Source organism: Phoca vitulina, unplaced genomic scaffold (assembly GCF_004348235.1).
Source record: "Phoca vitulina isolate PV1807 unplaced genomic scaffold, GSC_HSeal_1.0 scaffold4, whole genome shotgun sequence".
Classification (NCBI taxonomy): domain Eukaryota; kingdom Metazoa; phylum Chordata; class Mammalia; order Carnivora; family Phocidae; genus Phoca; species Phoca vitulina.
The window spans coordinates 50,770,966-50,796,120 of NW_022589707.1; the positions used below are offsets into that span (position 1 = coordinate 50,770,966).

The 25,155-nt window shown below is 37.7% G+C and overlaps 1 protein-coding gene and 1 pseudogene across 3 annotated transcripts in view; both read left to right on the forward strand.

The window, feature by feature from the left end:
- CRPPA (CDP-L-ribitol pyrophosphorylase A) overlaps positions 1–25,155 on the forward strand; it is a 303,756-nt gene that overhangs the window by 78,220 nt on the left and 200,381 nt on the right. For all 3 annotated transcript variants that reach the window (XM_032402001.1, XM_032402002.1, XM_032402003.1), the window contains exon 4: positions 19,677–19,781. In XM_032402001.1, the coding sequence (XP_032257892.1) occupies positions 19,677–19,781 (105 nt within the window). The remainder of the gene's footprint in view (positions 1–19,676; positions 19,782–25,155) is intronic.
- LOC116630511 lies at positions 482–9,794 on the forward strand (annotated as a pseudogene).

Below are 25,155 nucleotides of genomic sequence, written 5' to 3' on the forward strand. Positions count from 1 at the left end.
TTAATATGAAAATCCTTTGGGGGAAAGAATGTGCTTTTGCTTACATTGAATAGCAGGGGATAACTGTCAACACTCAGGGAATAATAATTATTAATCAAGGAGGGAATGCAATTCCTTCAGAGGACTGAGACCTGGGGGTGGGTAGGAGTCCTATACTTTGTTCTTAGTGCTGTCACTGAACTTTGTTTTTCCTCTAGTTTTTCTTAATATATATTCTAATCTTTGTTATGAAAGTATTGTTAGGCCATGTTTTTTTGAGCATAAAGACTAAATTTCTGTTTTTGGACAGACTATCATTTCTTTTTATGTTGCCAAGTCCACTATATTTTACCAACATGTTACTTTAAAAGGAGTAAGTACTATTCCTTGTGATGTTGGTTGTATAGTAGATGTGTTCTACTGTATATGTTTATTTACAGTTAAAAATGAAATCCTATGAGCCTCAGATAACCTCAGATAAGGTACTCTAGAACCATTAAACATGGTAGAAGATGCTATCAGTGTTCGTGCTGAAGTTAAGCTGAGACTGCAGGTTTCACATGTATTGTGAAAGAAGTACCAGGGTGTGCTCTTGCAGAGTTTCAGTCTGATACTCATCATTTTGGTTTGGAAAAGGTTTTTGGATAATTGGCCATATTTGCAAATCATCATCAGTGATGTTCTTGTGGTTACACAGTCCCCAGTTCTGCTGGAGAATTTTGAGGTAATTACATCTAATAATAATTCTTACTGTTGCTGTAATTTTCCAATGTCCAGGTAACCTCCCTATCTCTTATGTTTGCAGAGAAGAGAGACTTAAAGTTTTTGAAGAAAGACCTGTAAGTTTCTGGAAAAATAAAGTTGGTAACAGTAACTGGCAAGTTCTTGAGACCTTTGTTAGAGCCAGGGTTTTGTTGCTTTATGATAAATCCTTTTTTTTTTTTTTTTTTGGCTATTGCTCTGCTTAATTTATGATTTCTCTTGCCTGTAACTTGAGCTTTAGTTGCCATAGCTCTTCAGCCTTAAGAAGAACATGTGCCATTGTAGGTTTGGTTTCCTTACCCAACTTGCAGATTATTTTATTATGTTGTAGTTCAAATTTCTTGCAGATGGAATGTGATTTACTTTGCTTTATTTATTCACCCAGATCATAAGCCATGGATCATCTGATAGATTGGCTACTCTGGGGATAGGTCCGCACCAATAGACTGAACAGCAGAATAGGGTTGGGGACGGAGAAATGACAGGAAATAAAACAAGGTGGTTGCTGCTTTAGCTAGGACTGTGGATTAGGCATTTCCTTTAAAAAAAGGGTAAGGCAGGGTAAGCACCCAGTATATGTACTATATTCAAAACAAGTTCAAGTATACAGTGTGTCATCTGATGATGTCCTAATCATGGGAATAAAAACAGGCAGATTGAGGCAAATACTGAAAACCTTACATTGTTGTAGGCATTTCCACTATGGAGATAAAAATGAGGCCAACATTAGAATTGTTTTTTGACAACTCAGTTGTTATATAGTGGACAGATTACACAAGGAAAATGAGGTTAGAGATTGTGTAATGGAGAGTGTACTAGAGGCAAGGGCCAGTGTGGTATAGGGAACGCAAGGGCCTAAGCACATCAAAGGCCGGTGTGATGGCCTGGAGCCTCTGCTGTTTGCCAGGGGCATACTGTGCTGATCCATGATACACTCCACAGAACATGCAGGGAATGTGCAGAAAGTGATCTACCTACTGGGCTGTGTTTTTACTCCCTTGTTTGATACCTGTTGATAACAAATAAAATCTCAACTCCTTGTAGGCTAAGGGGATTTTTAAAAAATTCCTTAGAATAGGATGTTATCTATTAGAGAAGAAATAGTGCAATCGAGGTGTCCTAGATCTTCTACTGTGCCCAGGTGATCCTGCTATAATAATTTTTTTCCAGTCTGTAGCTGTCTTTGCTATGAAGTTCGTCCTGCCCAGGGTCCACAGTTGAGCTCTCTGTGGGTGAGGGACAGGTATGCAGGTCTTAGTTCATTCTCTGCTCAGCAAGGCTTTTGTGGAGATGTGTGTTAATATGCATGTTTGATATAATACTTTCCTTAGGATGTATTACATATATTTGATAGACTGATTTAAAGACAAAAAGGTGTTTGTTTTCATCATCCAGCTTATGAGGTGTAACATTGCCAGGATATTATTTGGTATCTTCAGTGTGCTCTTTTTTATTTGCATCCCTGTCCTGATTGTGTTCCCTTCCCTGCTATTATTGTGTTTAATTTTGTGTTAATAATTTTCTTGCCTTCCTCTATAGTCTTAACATATAAGTAGAGTGTCCAAAAATTGCTTGGTTTTGGATATTTTTATAAAGAGAGTCATCAGACTTGTAATATTTCTCTGTGACTTTTTGTGCAACGTCTTTGAGACTCTTGTTGCATATATTTGTAGTTTCTTACTTAGAGTTGCTTAATATACATAGACTATTCATCGAAGTCTTCCTAGTTGGTAAATTTGTAACTTTTTCAGTAACTTAGTTTGCCATTGCTGTATCACTGGTGTGTAATAAAATATCTACAAACATGGTGGTTCGACGTTAACCAATTTACGCTCATGTATCTGGGTTAGCAGAGGTTCTGATCTTGGACTTGGCTAGATAGCTCTATTTTGGGGTAGCTCTGCCTCACATTGCAGGTGTACATAGGCTGGACAGTTTCCCATTCTTCACCCTTCTTTGACTAGCTGTTTATCCAGGAATGTTCTTTTATGGAGATGGCAGAGGTATAAGAGAGGGGAAACCTGCAAGGTTTCTTAAAGCTTAGATTTGCAACTGGGACGCTGTCACTTCTGCCTCCTATTGGATAATGCAAATCATATGGCCAAACTTGCAGTGAATTCATTTTCTCCATTCTCAGGCTTTGGCCATCATGGACCTGTTCTCTGTCTCTATAGTTCTTTGCCTTCTAGAATGTTATACAAATGGAATCATAGAAGTATAGCCTTTTGTGTCTGGCTTATTACAATAAAGCATAATTTTGAGAGTCATGCTGTTGTACAGAGCAGTCTTTTTTTTTTTTTTTTTTTTTTAAAGATTTTATTTATTTATTTGACAGAGAGAGAGATAGCGAGAGCAGGAACACAAGCAGGGGGAGTGGGAGAGGGAGAAGCAGGCTTCCCGCCGAGCAGGGAGCCCGATGTGGGACTCGATCCCAGGACCCTGGGATCATGACCTGAGCTGAAGGCAGACGCTTAACGACTGAGCCACCCAGGCGCCCCAGAGCAGTTTTTTTATTGATGAAGAGCTTTTTGGGGGTTAGGTTAGTATTCACCTTAGTGGCCTACTGTTGAGGAAGCTTTAATTCCCACTCTAAGTTATGACTTGTATCATGATAGAGATCTGAAAGAACAGAGTTCATAAAAAAAGAAGCTACAGAGTTTCATAGATAATGTGTCAGTTAAGAGTTAGTGCTGAGGGAACTACACTGAAAAGTGAAAGACTTGTAAAGATGTTAAACTCTCATGGGAAATGTGAGAAAACTAGAGACAAGGCTGAAGATGCTAAATTATTACAAGGAGTGGGCCAGAAGGAGGCTACTGTACAAGTTGTGTAGAAGGTGGGTTAATTTTAAAACTGTACTTCCAGTCAGTAAAGGACTTCAGGTAATGTCTAATTTAAGTTTAAAGCAGATTGTTAAAGTTTTAACTGCTTGCACTGAACTCCGGTTCTGCAACTTACACAATGAGTCAATTAAAAGAAAATAATCTCTTGACATGATAGATGGTTCTCTTCAGTTATCCCAGCTTATAAACTACCTCTGATATGCGTGGGATCTCCTTGTGTTAAAATTGCCTGTGTGATTTTCCCCAGCCTTTCTGCTCCTTCTCAGTGCCTATAGTATTTAATGCCTGGTAAATTTTCCTTAAGTATTTGCTTAGTAAGTGTATAGGTGTTCTTCAACTTTTCTGATTATTCCTTTCCATGTTTTTCCCTGTGAAAGTTTCGTATATATATTTACAACTTCTTAGGAGTATTTTTACTAGATACCCTACAGCTAACTTATATCTAACTGATGCCATTAGCTTAACCAATAGACCTACTCTTTTTTCCACATCTTTCAGCTTGGGTAACAATGTCACCAATCCTGTAGCTACTGGAATAACTTGTTGCTTTGGATTCTCCCTTCTCTCTGTTTCCTGGACTTATTTCAGATAATGATGATCTTTTTGCATTCTGGAAGTGGCCTTGTAACAGTTTTCTTTGCATAAATTTAAAGCTGTCTTGTGTCTGGGGTTGGATAGTGATAAAGGGTTTCCATTTTTCCCTTAGTTTATAATGGGATTAGATAATGAATGCATGTGTAATTTGTCCAGTTCATGTGTTTCTGGGCAGTATTCTAATCTTAATTTTATTGCTAACCTTTGATCAGTGTACTTTTCCAAAGATGGTCCATAAGAGAGAAGAATAGAATATCCCAGTGAAAGTTTTTAATAGTGCTTGACAATATTTGATTGTGAATGTCAACAGAATGACTAAAAATACGGTTTTAGAATTCCTGGTGAAATTCATTTTCCCATGTTAACTTTTCTCCCAATTTATCTGAAAGCCAAAACGGAAATAACATCTTCTAGGTAGTGGTCAACTGATACATATGGATGGTATTTGTCTCTAAGTTCACAATGAATTTCCTTTGGGTAAGGTTGGCAAAAATGTAATAAACTGGACAGTTTTGTTTTTTAGTTGATAGGTACTTGAAAACCTCTTAGGAGTATAACTATGTAAACTCATTTAAAAACTTGTACACAAAGAAATCCTGTCCTTAGCCAGGTCGTTTGTGCTTTGTTTCCTGAAGCATGAGAGTTGTTTCTGTATTAGCAGCCTCATATGGGCTTAGTCTGAAATTGCTTATTTATTCATAAAATGATCTGATAAATTGTAAGAACCAAGCTTCTTGGATAACTGTCTCTCGTGCAATTCTAGAATGCATTGCATAATTCAAACAATGTAAATGTATGCAAGATGCTTAAAGTTTGATTTTCAGATGATAAATGGAATGCAGGTGTTCATTGTTTACCTAATTGTAAGATAGGCTATTTTGTTTCTACTTGAAACATTCTGAGCATGGATCTGTAACTGCAGAGTGAGAAACCTGTGCAAGCATGCCTTTGATTTAGTTTTTCTCTAATGTATATATTGTTCTTTGTTGGGCAAACTTCCCAGGCTCTCTTGCAAAAATAATACTGTGAATGATGTTAAAGCTGGAAGGATAGATAGGTAATTGGATTATTTGTAGCTATGGACCATGACACAATTACCATAAAACAATGGATCCAAATTTCCATGCGTGTTATAGAAGTTCAAACTTGTGGAATCCTTTCCCAGAAAATAACCACATTATACACAGGATATTTTATTCAGAGGTTTTTCAGTCCCTCTGAGGCCTATTCATTTATCTCATGTTAACAACTTTGCTACATTCTCATATACTGTTTATGGGAATATAAATTGAAACCACCTTTATGGAAAACAATTTGAAATTAAAATGCACATACTTCAGCTTCTGGGTAAAGATAACTGACTGAACACTTAGATAATTTTGATCATTCCTGAAACCTGATTTAAAGCTACTAGAAAGCCAGGGTGCCTGGTGGCTCAGCCATTTAAGTGTCTGCCTTCGGCTCAGGTCCTGATATCAGGGTCCTGGGATGGAGCCCAGTGTCAGGCTCCCTGCTCTGCTTCTCCCTCTCCCTCTGCCCACGCCTCCTCCACCCCCCCTCTCCCCCCCGCTCATGCTCACTCACTCTCTCGCAAAATCTTTGAAAAAAAAAAAACAGAAGTGCTTAAAAACATAGACCCACAGAATAAGGAGAATAAGAGGGGACAATGGTAAACCATTAGCTAGAAAGTAGGTGAATTTAGTAGTAACTGGCACATTAGATCTGAGAAAGCTCAATTAGAAGAGTGGTAGGGAAAGCTAGGAATTGGAATTATCCACAGTAGAGTTCCCCAAAAGTTGAGGGTCTGGTAGCACCTTTAGAACTGAGTGAAGGGGGGGATATGGAGGGTTCACTGAAAACTAAGAAGCAGTCTGGGGGTGAAGTATTCCCTGTGTCTGGGGAAAATTTTGGGTACAGTTGATGGAATGAGTGCCTTGCCTAAAATAGTGACTCACAGACCTTGTGCTTACTATTGGCTGAATGGGGAAGGCCATGGCCCCTTATCCCGCTCAGCAGCCGGTATCTTGGTGGCTTTGCCTTTCCCTCTTGGTTGAAAACCGGAAGAGTTTTGTTTGGAGAATCTGTCCAGTCTAAAAATAAAGACCTAAAACACTAACTTCAGAGGTTCCCCTGTAAGCATCTTAACCCGGTCACACTACAGTAAAGCTTACTGTTCACAAACTCCAACTCTGCCCTCATTGGTTAATATCTCTTGAATCTTCCCCTCTTAAATAAGGGCTGACAAGTATTACTGGACCATCTAAAGAATGTACTTACTGTGGAAGATAGAGACTGAAACAGGAAAGAGTAACATGGAGGATGCAGCAAATAGGCTGGGAAAGAGAAAGGTTTTAAAAGTTAAAGTCATTACAAAGATCAAGTTATTGCAAACAGGAAACAAGTTCACAATGCTTAAAAAAATAAACATTTAGAGAATAAAAGATCTGGGATAAAAAGCAAATCTGAGAAACTCTTTCCCAAAGGACAGAAGGAGGAAATACAGGAAAGAAGAGAAAATTAGAAGTGCAATCAAAGAGAACCAATAACAAATCAATAACAAAAGTTGTCAAAAAAGAGAAAATAAAGGGGAGGAAATGCCAAAGAAATGAGGCAGTAAAAAGCAATTTAAAAACTTAAGTCTTAGGCTCCCTTTCTCAGAAAGCTATTAGAGGATTGTTCCATAAAAATGAGGTAGTCATTCAAGAAAGATTACATGGGATACAGAAGAGAAGAGAGAGATGACAGCAGAGAGATGTAGATTATCCCCACAATGATGGTATAGGGAGATTTTAGAATGATAACTGTGTGACTGGCAGAGGACAACCAGTCCATGTTGAGAAAGCTCAGAAGACTACCAAGGGTGATTACTTCAGGAATACAAAATTGGTGAAGTGCCTTGTGTCTAAACATCTGGAGAGTAGAACTAAACAAATACCTAAGTGTTAGCTGTTGAATGAGTCCTAAGTATATAGAAAACTGAACACTTAGTTTAGAAGGTAAGTTCTAATTCCAGGGAAGACAAAGGCTTGTGAAAGAAAGGAATTCTAATCTATGACTTAGCTGGGAGGAATGTTTACATAGTGATGTAAACACTCAGTACTGATTTAACCAAAATTATGACATTGAAGGGATGGGGAATAGTAAGTACTAGTGTGTGTTGTGGTAAGGTTGGGAGGAAAGGGGACAAAATTAATTCTTCAATAGATAGCCAATTCAGAAGATAAAGAGGCAGTATCATGAGTATGTTCAGAGATACGTTGTGATAAGTAGGTTAGTTGACCCCAGTTTTTCGGTCCTCTGACACTATTCTACTCACGTGCCCTTGCCATGGCCTCTTGGTGAGTGAAGTATATTTTCTTGGTTGGTCATTCTGGATTGGGCCTCCTACCTTGCTTTGGGATTTTTAGCAGACATGATTAGGCAGAGGCTTAAATATGACTTGCTGTTGGGCTGTGGTTCCAGTATTGCCATTAAGAAGGCATAAACTGGTTGGTTGCAGCCCCTCCAGTTTGTCTTGCAGAGGGTGACCAGTAGGTCAGAGCTGCTACAGCCAAGTCCCAACACTGCAGCTAGAAGCACAATTGTCTCAGCCAACCCGCAGCTTTGGTGAGTGAGATGGAAGCTTATGACTACATGCCATCAAGATCTTATATTTGTTCTCCTGCAATTGTTGACTGTTACATATGGAAACGAATAATAAATTAATCACTTGAAAGAAGGAGAAATAATTGCATCTGGGGAAGACAAATTACAGTGAAGGGGGTGAGATAAACTATTTTGTAACAAATCTTATGGGGATATTTGGTTCTTCAAACTATGTACGCTTAAAACTGATAAAAATATGAATTGAAAATTAAGGGAATAAAACAACAGGATTGATTGGTAGTTGGAGTTCATAAAGGAGATCTAGTAGATAGGTAATAGATGGAGGCCGCTAGGATGCTAATAATCAATTTTTAATGCCTTTGATTGTAGTTTCTTGATTTTTTTTTTTTTTTTAAGGGCAGTGTAAGAAAATGGAGGTTCTCCTACCAAGATCAAATGGTAGTTTTATAGTGTTGGGTGCCTCAATGAGTTAAAAGGGCACGTTTAATGTGAGAAGAGAGTAAGAGAAATGATAGATTGGAGTTCCTGGCCAGATACTTGAGTTGTGGAAATTAAAAATGTCAGAGGAGCCACAGATAGAGGTTAACTCAAGTTGACAAGTGACTGCCAAAGGGGAGAATAGGTATGGGGGACTGGCAGAATGGGTGAAGGGGAATGGAAGGCACATGCTCCTAGCTACAGAATGTGTAAGTCACTAGGATGAAAGGCACAGCATAGGGAATATAGTCAGTGGTATTGTAGTAGTGTCTATGGTGACAGATGGGAGCTACACTTGTGATGAGCAGAGCATCATCTATAGACTTGTCGAATCACTGTTGTGTACCCGAAAGTAATGTAATATTTTGTGTCTGCTGTACTTGAATTAAAAAAGAAAAAACAAAAACAATCAAAATAACGGTTCAGTAAGGGAAAAGAAAAAAAAAAAGCAGCTTTGCAGTGTTGGATCGGTAGGGGGAGCGGAGAGCAGACTCCAGGTTAGTTACCATCGCACCCCGGCAGGAGCCGCGGCCACCCAGCAGCTGGCCCGGTCACCGTCACTGCGACCCTGGGCAGCGAGGCCGGGACCCACCAGCGGCCGCCACCACCGCCCCTGATCGGCGCTGCGCACATGAAGACTGGGAGCATCGACAGCGGCGCCTGGCGCCAGGGACGACAAAGTAATCCCAACGAAGGTTTGGGGAACAGTAAAATGGTTCAGTGTAAGAAACGGATATGGTTTCATCAGGAGTGACACCAATGAAGAGGTGTTTGTACACCAGACTGCCATAAAGAAGAACCCGGGAAGTCCCTTCGCAGTGTAGGAGATGGAGAGACGGAGTTTGATGATGATCAAGGAGAAAGGGGTGCAGAGGCGGCCATTGGGACAGGCTGTGTTGGAGCTCCAGTGCAAGGCAGTAAATATGCAGCAGACCGGAACCATTATAGACTCTATGCACGTGGCAGTGGTTGTCTACACAGTTACCAGCAGAATTACCAGAAGAGTGAAAGCCGCGGGGAGAACGAGGGATAGGAGAGTGCTCCCAAAGGCGGGGGGGTGGAGGAGGCGGGGGCCCCCCACAGGTCAAGCTGTACCAGCGGTTCCCACCTTCCTACAGGCAGAGACCCTCTGGGCGCCCAGCCCCTGTATTCTGGCCCTGCTGTGCAGGGAGAAGTGGTGGAAGGTGCAGACAACCAGGGTGCAGGAGAACAAGATTGACCAGTGCGACAGAATGTGTGTCGAGGTTATGGACCACGATTCCGCAGGGGGCCTTCTCGCCAAACACAGCCTAGAGAGGACAGCAATGAAGAACATAAGGCAAATGGAGGAGATGAGACCCACGGTCAGCAGCCCCCTCAGCCTCCGTACTGCCCTAACTTCAATTACTGATGCGGAGGCCCAGAAAACCCTAAACCACAAGATGGCAAAGAGACAATCTTTTAGAAATGAGCAAAAGATTGGAGCTGAAGACCTAAGTCCTTGCTGTTTGCCCATTGACCAGATAAATGGAACTGTCTGCATTATCTATGCAGCATGGGGTTTTTATCATTTTTACCTAAAGACATCTCTTTTTGGTAATGACAAATGTTTTTCTCAAAAATGCCTTGTTTTTCTCAATACCTCTTTAAAGGTTTTTAAGTAGTTTTATATCTTATCAAGTTAAGATTTTTAAGAACCTCATTTTTAATTTGTAATAAAAGATTATAGCTTTTTTTTTAAAAGTCAAATGGCAAGCACCTGTTAATAAAGGTCTTCAGTAATTGTCAAAAAACCCAAGTTTCTAGGATTGATTACACTGAGTAGTTGTTCAGGTGAAGATAAAAGGTCAAAGAAGCTTCTAGAGGATTTGAAAGTTTTTGTGTATAAACTTGGAATTCAGCCAGTGTAATGTCACTAGCTGGAATAAAAAGGAAGACTGGTGTGCCTAAAACTGCAGAACCCATGAGGTTGTGAGAGATGATAGTACTATGAAGATTAGAAGATTTTGCCAGATGGCATAAATTCTGGAAGGATAGGACTTTTTCCTGGAAGAACAGTGGGGATCTGGAATGTTAACCCTGACTTCAAGCCCTGTTACCAAGTGGTGGTTGGGAAAGGTAATAGATTCCACTTGAGAATGTTGTCAAGCAATTGGTATACCTTCCGATCTAGGAGGTGAAGAACCTGTTATGTAATGTGTATTGCAGCATAACAGAATGTTATAGTAGAAAGGGTAGGGAAGGAGGTTAACTTTGGGGTGAAGATCCATGAGGAAGGACTAAAAAGTGTGGGAGGTTTATTACTTTGGTATTAGTCATAAAACTTTATTACTACACACAGTAAAAAAAACAGTAAAGAAATATATACATAACAAAAACCTTCAACTATGTGTAATTTACAGAGTACTTTAAAATGGGTAGAGACTATCCATTACTCTAATGGTCACAATTGAGAATTCATAATAGTTATACACACTTTTCTTATTTTCTCTTTATTCTTACTATTACAATCCTAATTTTTCTCAGTTTTCTTGATGAAAACTGGGTGTAAGGGAAAGCAGAAGGGAAAGATCAGTACACATGGTCAGAGCTACTCCAATATTGGTACAAAGGAGATAGGACTTTACATAAACATTAGATGTTATCAAAAAGCTTCTGGCTACTTACTAAATCCCAATTTGTATAGTTAACTATCTAAATTCATAAGCAATATCCAGACTTTATCAAGGAATAGCCATAAACTAGACACTGAATCAGACACCTCATGGTCTGTTCCTTTTAATAATTCTCATTCTCCATTTCTCAAAATGGAACAAACTGAGGAACAGACTACTTAAATATCTTCTCCACAACTTGCATGTGGAAAGATCACAGTAGGGATCCAACTGACTCGATTTGACTTCAGTGTCTATGCTCTTAAACCATTGGTAGAGGACCTCAAATTCATGAGAATATACATATACTTGCATCAATTCAGCAAACCCATTTAAGGACTTGTTATAAATTTTAATATACAGTTTGCAAATTTCAAATTTTAAAACAAATTAAAAATACCTTACATTTACTATGATGACAGAGTTCATATTTTGTAATACAGTGATAACAGTTTATGTGTATTTTCAACTTTGATGTTCAGATTTTTAAATTAAAATTTTAAATAAATTTTCTGCAATGTAACTATCACTAGAATATCAGATTGATTTGTTGAAAGTATTAAATACATGTGTTTTGAAACAAAATCCTGAACTTGGAAGCATTCATTTCTTGGGAATTCTGGTGTTGCATATAACATTACATTATATAAATGTTATATGAATTTTTTTCAGTGGGATACACAAGGACAGTGTACATGTACCAAGGGTAAAAAGAGAACCTGCGTGTCAACTCTGTCCCTTTTTCTTCCTTCTTAGAGGCAATTTTTCCTGGGACCTTCCAAAGAGATTCTATTCATTCTTTTTTTTTAAGATTTTATTTATTTATTTGAGACAGAGAGAATGAGAGAGAGAGAGAGCACATGAGATGGGGGAGGGTCAGAGGGAGAAGCAGGCTCCGTGCCGAGCAGGGAGCCCGATGCGGGACTCGATCCAGGGACTCCAGGATCATGACCTGAGCCGAAGGCAGTCGCTTAACCAACTGAGCCACCCAGGCGCCCGATTCTATTCATTCTTAAACTATGTCTGTGCATTTCTTTACATTTGTAGGTATCCCTCCTGAGGAGACCCAGTGCCTTCTTTTACTTGGTTTCTCATTGTGCTGTGTGCATAGCAATCATCTTGAGACTTGACTTGACTACCGTGTTAGGATATCCTGCTTTCTATATCCTAGGTCTTTAGTTGACCCATTATGCCCCCAAGTTTTGTGGAGCATCATGTCCTGAGAAAGAGTGCATGGGGGAACTTCAGCTTTCCTATGCCTGTGAAGAGCTTAGAAACTGTCACTCCTTTCTAAGAACAACTAAAAAGTTGAGCAAACTGAAAGAATCAGCAACTCTTTTTAGATCCATCAGAAGTGAGGCCATAGGGCAAACTGCTGTCCTCACAGACACAAGTAAAAATAAAATACTTTGAACTAAACACAAATGAAGACACTTACTTTGAAATACAGCAGAAGCAGTCCTTAAAGGGAAATACATAGTGTTGAATGTACATAGTAGGAATGAAACAGCATCTAATTGATAATCTAAAATTCCATGTTCGGGAATCAGAAAACTTAAATTCCAAAGTAAGCAGAGAAAAATGGTAAAAACTGGAGCAGAAATGAATGAAATGGAAAACTAAGACAAAAGTCAAACCCAAATCCTGGTTTTTTGAAAAGATTAATGGAGTAACTATACCACACAAAGAAGAGAATACTCAAATTACTAACCCAGACAGGGAATAGGGAACATCTTTATAGAACCGATAGAAATTAAAAGGATAAAAGGAATAAGATGAACAACTCTGTCCTCAAAGTTGATAACCTAGATGAAATGGAATGATTACATGAGAGAGACAATCTGCCGCAACTCACATGAAAATAGACAAACTGAGTAGGCTTATGTCTATTAAAGAAATAAAATCGGGGCACCTGGGTGGCTCAGTTAGTTAAGTGTCTGCCTTCGGCTCAGGTCATGATCCCAGGGTCCTGGGATTGAGCCCCACGTCAGGCTCCCTGCTCATCGGGAGCCTGCTTCTCCCTCTCCTCCCCGCTTGTGCTCTATCTATCTCTGTCACTCTCAAATAAAATCTTTAAAAAATAAGTAGAATCAATAATTTTCTAAAATAGCCTGAAGTCCAGATGCATTCGTTTGTAAAATCTAACAGATGTTTAAAGAAGAAATTATTGCAGTTCTCTATATTTGCCCATAGAAGATAGAAGCGGGGGGGGGGGATGGCTAACTCATTCTGATGCCAGCCTAATAGTAAAAGCAAACAAAGACGGATAAGAAAACAACAGACCACTGTCATGAACATAAATGAAAAAATCATCAACAAATATTAGCAAGTAGAATCTAATAATGTATGTAAAGAATTAAAGACTTTAGCCAAGTGGGATTTATCCCAGGTATTCAAGGCTAGTTCATCTTTAAAAAATCAACTATAGTACATCACATCCACAGGCTGAAGAAGAAAAAAAATATCTCAATACATGCAAGGAAAGTATTTGGCAAAATCCAGCAGCTATTCATGGTAAAATCTTAGCAAACTAGAATAGAGGGAGTACTTCCTCAATTTGATAAAGATTAGGCACAAAAAAATCTACAGCTAACATCATACTTTTTTCTTTTTTAAATAGTATTTTAGAGTGTGAACACAAGTGGGGTAAGAGGCAGAGGGAGAGGGAGATAAGCAGACTTCCTGCTAAGTGTGGAGCCCAGTGTGGGTCTCCATCCCAGGACCCCGAGATCATGAGCTTAGCTGAAATCAAGAGTCAGACGCTCAACAGACTGAGCCACCCAGGCGTCCCTGCTAACATCATAGTTAATGATAAACTGAAAGCTTTCTCACTAAGTTCTCACAGCAACAAGGCAAAAATGTACTCTCACCATTCCTTTTTAACACTGTACTGGAATTCTTAGTTAAGAAAAGGAAATAAGTACTCTGGGAGAGGCAAAATAAAACTCTCTTTGCAGATGACATAATTGTCTCTGAAGAAAATCTAGAAGAATTAAACTAGAAGTAAGTGTAGAGAAGTTGCATAATTGAAGGTTAATAAACAACAGTCTACCGTTTTCTTACATAATAACAATGAGCAGGTGGAACTTGAAATTAAACTCATCTTTTACATTTAGTGCCCCCAAAATAAAATACTTACAAATCTGCCCAACTATGTATTAGATCCATAGAAGGAAAACTACAAAACTCTAAGCAAAACTGAAGAATTGAAAAAATTGAGATCTATTCTGTGTTCATGAATAGGTAGACTTAATATTACCAAGATGTCAGTACTTCCAATGTGGTCTATAAAATCAAAGCAATCCCAATGAAAAACCCAGCAAGTTTTTTGTAGGTGTAAACTGATTTTAGAGTTTATATAGAGGAAAAGATGCAGATCAGCCAGTGCAATATTGAAGAAGGATAAAGTTGGAGGACTGACACTATTCAACTTCACAACTTACTGTAAAGCTACGGTAATCAAGACTGTCTAGTAGGTGGAAGAATAGACAAATCAATCAGTGGAATAGAGTATAGAACCCAGAAATAGACTGTATAAATGACAGATTTTTGTCAAAAGAGCAAAGGAAATACAATGGAACAAAGATAGTCTTTTCAATAAATAACAGTTGCAACAAGTAAACATTCACATGAAGAAAATGAATCCGGACACAATTTACACCCTTCACAAAAACTCAGAAGGGATCATAGACTTTAATATAAAGCAAAAAACCACAAGACTCCTAGGAGAGAGGAGAAAAGTTAGTTGACCTTGGGTATGGTGATACTTTTTAGATAAAACGCCAAAGGTGTGATCTACGAAAGAATTGATAAGCTGGACTTCATTAAAATTAAAAACTTGGGCTCTGCCAAGGTCACCCTAAAAAAGTGACAAGACAAGGTAAAAGGTGGGAGAATATACCTGTAAAAGACACATGTGATAAAGGACTCTTATCCAAAACATACAAAAACTATTAAAACTCAACAATAAGAAAAAAAAACTCCATAAAAGGGTAAAAAACCTCAATAGGTAGCTCAACAAAGAAGATATACGCATGGCAAATAAGCATAAAAAGATGTTCTGCACCCCATGTCATTAGGTAAATGCAAATTAAAGCAATGAGCTATCACAACTCATTTATTCAAATGGCCAAAATTTAGAATGCCAACACCTAATGCTTGTGAGGATATGGAGTAACAGGAATTCTCATTCATTGCTAGTGATCGTGCAAGACAGCATGTTCACTTGGGAAGACCATTTGACAGTTTTCTTATAAAACTAAACATATTCCTATGATCCAGTAATTGTACTTCTTTGTATTTACTCAAATGAATTGAAATCTTATGTTTACATAAAAACCTACATGTGAGTGGTTATACCAACTTTTTTCATAATTGCCAAAACTTGGGAGCAACCAAGATGTTCCTTGGTAGGTGAATGCATACGTAAATTGGTACATCCAGCAAATGGAATATTATCCAGGGCAAAAAATGATCTACGAAGACATGAAAGACATAGAGGAAACTGAAATGCATGTTATGTGGGAAAAAAGTCAGTCTAAACAGGCTACATACTGTAAGAGTACAAGTACATGATTTCTGAGAAAGGCAAAACTATGGAAGCAGGAAAAACTTCAGTGATTGGAGGCAAGGAGTAGAATGAATAGGAGTTGTAGAGAATTTTTAATGCAGTGAAAGTACTATTTAGGATACCAAAACAATAAATATACACTCTTATACATTTGTGCCAATACTTATAAAATGTAAAAACACTGAGGGAATCCTAGTGTAAACTGTGGACTTGGGGTGATAATGATGTGTTGGTGTAGGCTCATCGATTTTAACAAATGTACCACTCTGGTGTAGAATTTTGGTAGTCGGGGGAGCTGTGAGTAGATGGGGATAGAGGACATGTGGAAAATACCTGTACTTTCTGTTCAACTTTGCTAGGAACCTAAAATTGCTCTAAAAAGACAAAGCCTATGAAACTTGGAATGAAAAAGACTGCATGGGAACTAAAATTCTGTTGAGACCTTCAGTGTTTGTAGAAATCCATATTCTATCCTCCTGTGATAAATAAGTTTTCTTGAAGTACAGTTTTATATTGACAATCATTATCCTCAAAATTATGGAGAAACTGTTCCTTTGTTTTTCTAATTTTCATTGTTGCTATTAGGTCTCAACCAATTTGGGTTCCTGCTTTTTAGGAGACCTTTTGCTGTTGTTAATTGGGTTTGGTGTATTTCATTCATTAGCTTCTACATGCTGTGAGGCTTTTTAATTTGGAAACTCATGTTCTTCACTATTGTAATTTTCTTTTTAAATACTTGTCTCTTTCTCCAACTCTTTTTGTTCTTTCCTTCTGGTTTTTCTTTTTTCTTTTTCTTTTTCCTTTCTTTTTTTTTTTTTTTTTTTTTAATAACATTTTGGACTTTGTGGTCACTGGTTTTTTTTTTTCCTGTATTTTCTCCCCTTTTAAATATCCTATTTTATGAGTATAAGCACTTTCTCACTTATCATACTGAAGTCTTTTTTTAACTGCAGAGTTCCTCCAAAAGATTTTATGTTTTGCCTTTTTGACCTTGCATTTCATGTTAGTCTTGGGTTTCAGTTAAATCTGGGGTTTCTGCTCATGCTTATGTGTTGGAGACTGATGGGAGTTGGTGGGTTTCATAGGTGGAGCTTTTTGACTTTGAGTTTCATTGTAACATGACTGAGATGGACTGTATTTGGGGACCTCTGACAATAGTATACTTAAGAGTTTCTGCCTGGGAGGAATATTGTTTGGCATTCTTTTGGGCTGCAAGTTTAGGGGGGCAGAGGGTTCTTAGAATCAGTGTGTGTATGTTATGTGATCGGTGATATCACTATGATTCCCATGCTGGATAATAAAGATAAAAATTTTCAGCCATTACACACTGAATTGACTTTCTTGATTTAAAATCTACCATTGTGCTAGTTGTTTTCTATTTGTTCCATATGTTCTGTTTTTCTCTTTGCCTACCTTTGTATTAATTTCTCATTGTTTAATGATTCTGTCTTACCATTATTGATTTATCTTTAACTTAAAAATGTTTAGTGTATGCCTTGAGTGTAGAACGTACATGTAGTCACAGGCACCTTCAAATAGTAATATACTGTCCATGAGCTCGTAGTAGTAGGTTACTGAAGCGGAGCCTGCAAGATGTAAACACTCCTGTTGAATATTTGACTCCCAGAGGTTCTGTATTCTCATAGTCACCTCCACTCAGTACTTAGCAGTGTGTTGAGATTATCCGTTTATTTCTTCTTACCTGCTTGTATGACATCTGCTGTCTCTTGTTGTTGTGCTGTACTGTAGGTGAGCTGGTGATGGTGTCCTCTCTGTCCTTGGGGGAGGCATGCCTTTTCTTAGATTTAAGGCTACTTGGTCATCTTGTGACCTCAGCTATGGTGGGTACAAGAAAAAGTTATGCTTTTGTAGTTTATATGATTTTTCTTCAGAACTAAACATTATTTTTTCCAGCTTTCCATATCTTATACAAAAGTAGAAGTCATCATCAGTGTTATTGAGAAATGCAGAAATTCAGAATTTAACAGGTTATTAAGCATGTCTTTTTTTTGAACTTCCTGCAAAAGTAAAATTTTTGTTGCAGAAATGACCAAAACCCCCCATAAATAGTTGTAATAGTAGTCTATACAACAAATGACAAATTCAGGCTACTCTTTCTGCCAAGATTGCTCAGCCTGTTTCCAGTATATATTTCATATATACCGGACCCAGAGTTTTCTGTGTTTCCCATTGGCTCTAGTGACTGGTATCCTAAAGACATCATACACTTTGTAGGTTGCTGCCATCTTGCCTGGTACAACATGTGATTGTCAGGAGTAGAGCATCAAGTGATTCTCTTTTCACCACCTAAGATAGGAGGGTGGTACCTGTTCTTGTGGTCTCCTCTCAACATGTACTTAGTGAGCACTTTTAAGGCTTTCCACAAATGTGTTAAATATCTTGCCTCTGAAAAGAGTAGGAAGAGGGCTATTGCTGGTCATCTTTGGGATTTGACCATGTATTAAAGAGAGCATTCTGTTGACTGTATATAGATCTCAAATACTGCTAAATGAGTATGTACAAATGCGGGAAGTACAAAGAAGAGGCTTAACATTTGTCTTACTTGAATATAACTAATGTTGATAATGCTTTTTAAAAAATTACAGTGTCTAAGAAATATGTTAAGTAGCGTATCATAAAAGAAGATTTAAGCTGAGAGACCATTCTGGTCAATTTGGGACTATGTACATTTGGTGGTTCTATTTTCTTGTCCATTACCTTAACATACCATTATAGTTAGAATTTTGAAATCTCTAGTACAGCAAAACAGCCCTGGAAATGGGTGCTAAATGTTGTACTGATATTTGTGGCCTTTCTGCAGCCTTCCTTACCTGGGGATGTTTGTTCTAAAACATAAATCTATCAGATGTCTGAAACTTCTCTGTTTGTATGCCACCTTTTGCCCTAAAGGTATACCTTTCTCCTACAATTTTATTCAGTCTTTAGAATGAGATCAGAGATCATTTGCTTTGAAAGGCCTCTATAATGCCTTCACACAGAATTAAGTATTTTATCTCCTGGTCTACTTGCATCTATCATAGTCTGTTGCAAAGTATTTGTTCAAAATCAGCCTCTTCTTTAAGATATGAGTCCTTGGGGAGCCTGGGTGGCTCAGTCAGTTAAGCGACTGCCAAAGGCAGTCATGATCTCAGTCATGGTCAGGTCATGATCTTGGGGTCCTGGGATCCAGCTGAGCCCCACATTGGGCTCCCTGCTCAGCAGAGTCTACTTCTCCCTCTCCCTCTGCCCATTCCCACCACTTGTGATTTCTTCATCTCTTTCTCTCAAATAAATAAAATCTTAAAAAAAATTAAAAAAAAAGATTTGATTTCCTTGAGGACCTAATACACATTGCATTTATCTTTTAAATGCTGCTCCTTAATATAGAGCTTGGATATGATAAGGACACAGTATTGTTCAGCTGAATTGTATTGGTCATTTTAATGGTTTTGCTAAAAATCCTAAAAAATGTTGCTTGTACTTTATTAAACCTATGAGAGGCCTTTCCATTTTTTTTTTTTTTTTTTTAAGATTTATTTATTAGAGCGTGCAAGCAAGTGGGGAGAGGGCCATGGGGAGAGAATCTCAAGCTGACTCCCAGCTGAGCATGGAGCCTGATGTGGGACTTGATTTCATGAGCCTGAGATCAAGACCTGAGCTGAAACGAAGAGCGGGAGGCTAAACTGACTGAGTCACCCAGGTGCCCCAGGCTCTCCTTTTTTGTCTAATAACAAAATACTGAACTGTTTTCATGTTCAAAATCAAAATATAAATTTTTAAGACATATTGACAAGTAAAATATTAAAATGAACAAAAGCTATGATTTGCAAATATTTTAATATAAATATAGCATAGGGGTTGGAATTGGATGGATACATATATTTGTTAGATAAAATCCTGATACAAAAAAACTTCAGCCATACTTTCAGGCATTTTAGAAACATGTTTGGAAAAGTAGCTTATAATAAAAAAAAGTAGTCTATTTATTTGACTCCTGAAACTATTGAGGAAGTTCAAAACTTAAGATTTCAACTTACCTACTTCCTGTATCTTTTGACATTTAGGGCATAGGGACAATTATTATGGAACTTGATGAATCAGTACCTAATCAAAGATTTTTTTAGTTCTCTAGGCCCTTCCTTTTATATATTGATTATGAAATAAAACAAAGTTTTACTTAAAAATATATTTGAACTTATTTTTTCTACCCAGTGTAGTGACTATGACTTGGAATTTGGAACTGAGTGTTTGCAGTTGGCTCTAAAATATGGTCACATTAATGCCAAACTTGTGGAAGGATCACCTGACCTCTGGAAGGTAAGGAAGTTTGCATTTTGCTCTGGATCTTGGCTGTGTTTATAGGTCATTCTTAAGACACATTCTGCAAGTATAAACACTTTCCAGGTGCTTAAGAATATGGAGAGGTAGTATAAAAATGCTTGGTTTCATACTCATTAAATATTTTGAGGTATAAGGGTATGTATGTATGTATACATTAAAGGCAATAAGAGTTTTACTGGGTTTCCTGAGCATCAAAGTATGTATCATTTCTATTTCTTGGTTTGCAGAAAATTCACTTTGAGATAATTTATTCAAACAAATTCCATTTTAGCTGATAAAATGGTTTTATTCAATTTTTTTCTTCCCTCTCTATATATTCTTACATTCAGTTTCCTTAAACTCCATTGGACTGAGGATGAAACTCAGCTTTCCACAGTAGCAACATTTCCTTCCAGGCCCTGGAGGGTGGTAGCTCCAACTTAACTGGTTCAAGAAATATCTGCCATAGTTCTGACTTAGTGGGATGGGTGACTGGACCCACTTGGTGGCCCCAATGAGGAGTTAGACTCTTGAATATAGTAAGGTTTGACTCCTAATGACCAACTTCTTTGTTTTTGAGGGAATGAAGTAATTAGAGCTGGAGTGTTTCACAGTGTGGCTTTCCTTTGTTCTGAAGGTAGAGATGTATTGAATTGAACAGTGTTTTCTGAAAGAGGGTCGGGTAGTTTTATTTTTTGAAGTGTTGCTGCTTTTGAAATACGGGATGAAACATATATTTCATATATATAGAGAGAGCTTGGATATATATCTCTCTCTATATTTATATATGTATTTATTTAAAGATTTCATTTATTTATTTGACAGAGAGCAGGAAAGCAGGGGGGGAGCAGCAGAGGGAGAGGGAGAAGCAGGCTCCCCACTGAGCGGGAGCCCAATGTGGGGCTCAATCCCAGGACCCCGGGATCGTGACTTGAACCAAAGGCAGACGCTTAACCAACTGAGCCACCCAGGTGCCCCAAGGGATGAAATCTTTATAAAGCATCCACCTAAATCTGATAAGGAAAGATTCATCCTAACTCTAAGATGATATGAACCCAAAAGCATATTTCCTCATTGACTTAAAAATAAAACAGAAAGCCCTATGAGTTCATTAAGTGTTCTGTACAGTAATGTGATAGGCCTTGCCCTATGCTAAGATTGTCTCATACATACTTAAAATGACTGAAATTACAAAATTACAAAATATTGGTATGTCTGGATTATTGCCTTACACAATACTATTCTTTTAAGGATATCCGAATGTCTTCAACCCAGCAGGCAAACATTTTATTCATTTTGTGTATCCTTTTCTGTCTGTGGCTCAGATGGTAGTAAACATATTGTGAGGACTATGTTGTTTACCAATTAGATGTTTTGTTACAGATCCTCACACTCATCTCTGTACAACGCCTTTTGGCTGTGGGCTAGACTTAATTTGCTGGCAACGGGAGATGAAAGTGGAAACTCACAGACAAGTTTTATTGCTGCTCACATGTTCATTTAATACTCTCTGGCCTCATTTTTGATGTTGTAGGGTGTGTGGTGATCTTTTTCTGTGGGTGTTCAGAGCCTTTTTGAAACTTGTCAAGCCCTCTGAGATGTGCAGAGAGGAAAGTAACAGATTGCTCTTGAAATTTTCCACTTGTTCCTCACAAATTTATTTCAATTTTATTTTAGATTTTTTTTTTTTTTTTAATCTTTTATTTCACTGCTTTCTCCAACAACACAGTATTAGTATTAGTTCTCACGTCTTGGTGCTCTGCTTCCCTTTCATGGGAACCAACTGTAAGTGCACTAAGTCAGGGATTGGCTTTCCCAGGACTTCTCCTCCTTTATAATGTTTGAATAATGGGACCTTGGATTTTAAAAGGGCATAGAATGGATTGGGCAGAAAGTCTTTCAAATGGCAGATAGGAGTTCTTTTCTGGTACCATATTTCTTCTGATAATTGAGGTGAAATGATTTTGAGTGCAAGTATTGCAGTTTTAGGGTCCTTGTTTCCTCTTTCTGCCTCCTGTCTCTCATCATCTTCTCCCACCCCCCTTTTTTCTTCTTTCTGATACTTTCCTAGCTATTGGTATAGCCCTCTAAAGCTTCTTAATGACATTGTATGAATTGTCTTCAGTATAGGCTCCTCATTTAATTTTGTGGTCTTGGCATTTTGTAAGGATAAAAGAGTTACTTGGTTTCTGTTTAAACCAAAGCAGTAATCTATACTTAGAAATTAGTGTTCTAATTCTATACTAACACCAAAAGTGCTACCATTTTTAAAAATTTGGATCTGAAAAAAGATTTAGTACACTGAGGCTAAAACCAGTACTGGACGCAGGTAGCTGAGCCAACTACATGGCTCATGATTCATAAATCTTGAAACGGTGAAAAATGCATTTCATGAGGCATTTTACTACCATAAAAAGTAAGGCAAGGGATGATTCTGAAACACAGATCCAGGATACCTTCCCCTACCCCTCAGAAATCAGGGAGTTCACCCCCACAGTGGTATGAGGAATGACTAGAAATGTCTCATGCCTGCATGTGGGACTATTTGAACTGTCACCAGAAATCCGGGAGGGTTATTTTATATTTTACATACTTTTTTTTAGAAGTAAAGCAAGAAATAAATGTTCAGAGTTATGCCATACCTCATGCAGTGGCTCCTTTGGGGCCTGGAGGAAACATTAATTGTTTAAAATCACCATGCAGGGTAGAGGACAACCCCCACTCCTCATGACAAAGACTAACCAATCACGGAAGAGAATAGGACTGATTTCTGGGATAGGAATTGGCTCTCATGCTTTCCCTGAAGGGTAGTGACTTGCCAGACCTTGCCAGACACACTGTTATTTGACAAAACTTGACCCAGCGGACATAAAAACTTCCATTCCTTTAATTTATAATTGTACCATATTTTTGTCCCAATATACTTAAATACTTGCTCACTTTCTACACTATACAGAACTAATTGACAGGCTTTTTGTTTCTAAATTTACAACTATCCTTAAGGCATAAAAGATTATAACCAGGTATTGAAGAAATTAAACTGTTCATTGTCTGAAAATACTTGTTTAGGAGGAGTTTCTGAAGTGTTTGAAATCATCCCATATTCCTGACTTTTCAGGAATCCTTTTGATGGGAACTACTTTTTTTTTTTTTCTTTTTCAGATCCACGTGTTATGGCATCTTTGTTTAAAAACAAAAACAGGGATGCCTGGGTGGCTAAGTCAGTTAAGTGTCTGCCTTTGAGTCTTGGGATCGAGTCCTGCATCGGGCTCCCTGCTCAGCGGGGAGCCTGCTTCTCCTTCTGTCTGTCACTCCCCCTGCTTGTGCGTGCTCTCTCTCTCTGACAAATAAATAAAATCTTAAAAAAAACAAAAACAAAATAACCTCCCTTCCTTTAAATCTGAAAAATAGAGTGTGGTAACATTGTTTCTTTTAAGAGATTTTCATCTAGTCTAGAGGAAAGAGATATTTTCTAGATAGACCTAATTGATGAAATGGAAATAAAACAGATACATCCCCAAATCTAAATTTGTGTCTAATAAACATACTATATTTTGTAAAATTTAATATTTTCTGACTTCTAATTATTGGAGCTACATACTCATTTTCTTACGAGTTAAAAGATAGGAAAAATGGGGACTAAGTGTTGTCTGATTCACGTAAGATGGTGGCCAACTGAAGGAGGCTCTGAAAAGTCTGTTACTATATTGTCAACACAGAGTGACACAGGTAGGTGTGATAGTGTGTGGAACCCACCTTGAGGCAGCTGAGGGAGGCCTGGCCTCAGAGTCAGAAAACTCGGTCTGGCTCTGAGTTTCAGGTTTCTCTTGTATTGAATATTATTTTCTTTTAGTTGCACACTTGACTCAGATGAACTATTACACAGAAGCACAAAGAAAAGAGACAAAAATTGAGCTTAACTAGGTGAGGGGCAAATGTGGGGCCCTGAGCACTGGTCTTGAGGTGGCTTCTGAGCCTCTACTGAGCAATGTGAAAATAAGTGAGTCAGAGGATGGAGGGCTCTCTTCCATCACTAAAGGGTTGAATTTTTTTTTTAAGTTAACAGATTTTCATAATGTATTGTGCAAGGTCCAAGGAAAACTACAGATCATACTGACAGAAGGAAATCAACTTCAAACTGATTTAATAAACTTTTGAAAATTAAGAAAAATAAGGAAAGGGCAACCCATATTACTGTAAAAGTTTGACAGAAAAAGTGTAACTCATCAGTTCAGAATTGCAACATTTTCCAGTACTGTTCCCTTTGAAGTACGTTAACTGTTTCAATTAGGAAAAAATAAAGCTATTTTTAAACGCAGTACTTTACCAGTTTGTGAGAAACATTTTGTACTTAATTTTTCTTAGATCCGTGTTTGGTGAGAAGTGGGTTGAAGTATTAAATAAGGCTTTATGTGGAAGATATTAGTAAACAATAAAAAAAAGCTTTAATCTGTGTGTCGTAGGTATCCACAACCTACAAGAAAAAGTAGACAAAAGGAAATTTAGTAGTCTTTCCTGATTATACAGTTAATCATAATAGTGGAGAAAGGACCTTTAGTTGATTCTAATAGGTAACTTAACCAAGAGTGATTGCAATGTAAAACTGTTTAGTCTTGCAGGAATGCTAGAAAAGGGATTTTAGGAGTTGAGACCAATTTTTCCTTAACTTAAAAAAATTCATCATTAAGATATCTTTGGGCAAAGAAAGTAGAAGTTACTTTCACAGTTGCTCTATTATGATTTTGAATGCAGTTTCATTCCTCAAAGCCAGAAGGAATACAAAATGAATAACGGTAATTAGGCCTCTTCCTATTTCAGTTCTGAGTTTACCCGATACAGCAGAAAATTATTAAAGAAAAACACTATTTTCTCATTTGAATTACAAGTATTGAAGCCTGATTTTGGTGATCTAGTTAACTTTGGGTTTTTGAGCAAACAGAAGAAAAACTTTGATGGAATTTTTACAGGAAAATTTTTCTACGAAAATACTGTTTCCACAGGTTAAGGAATTTTACTTATTCTTTTCATTGCTCTCTCCCCAAAACTTAGAACAGGACCTAAAACAGAGTAGTTATTTCATAAATATGTTTTGAATGAATGAATGAGATCAGTATATTGTTTAATTTGGTGAAATACATAGCATGGACCTTTAAATGTCTGTTTTCTATTTTCTGTCCAGATACTGGAATTTCACTGTGGATCAGTAACTATAGTACTAGTTTTGGTTGGCATATACTTGTTTTGTCAGTCATATAACAATGTCATACGTGACTTCAATAGTTTAGTTGAAGGCTCAAGCAATTTTCTATCTATTTTTTTTTAAAGATTTATTTATTAGAGCACGGGAGTGGGGAGGGGCAGAGGGAGAGAG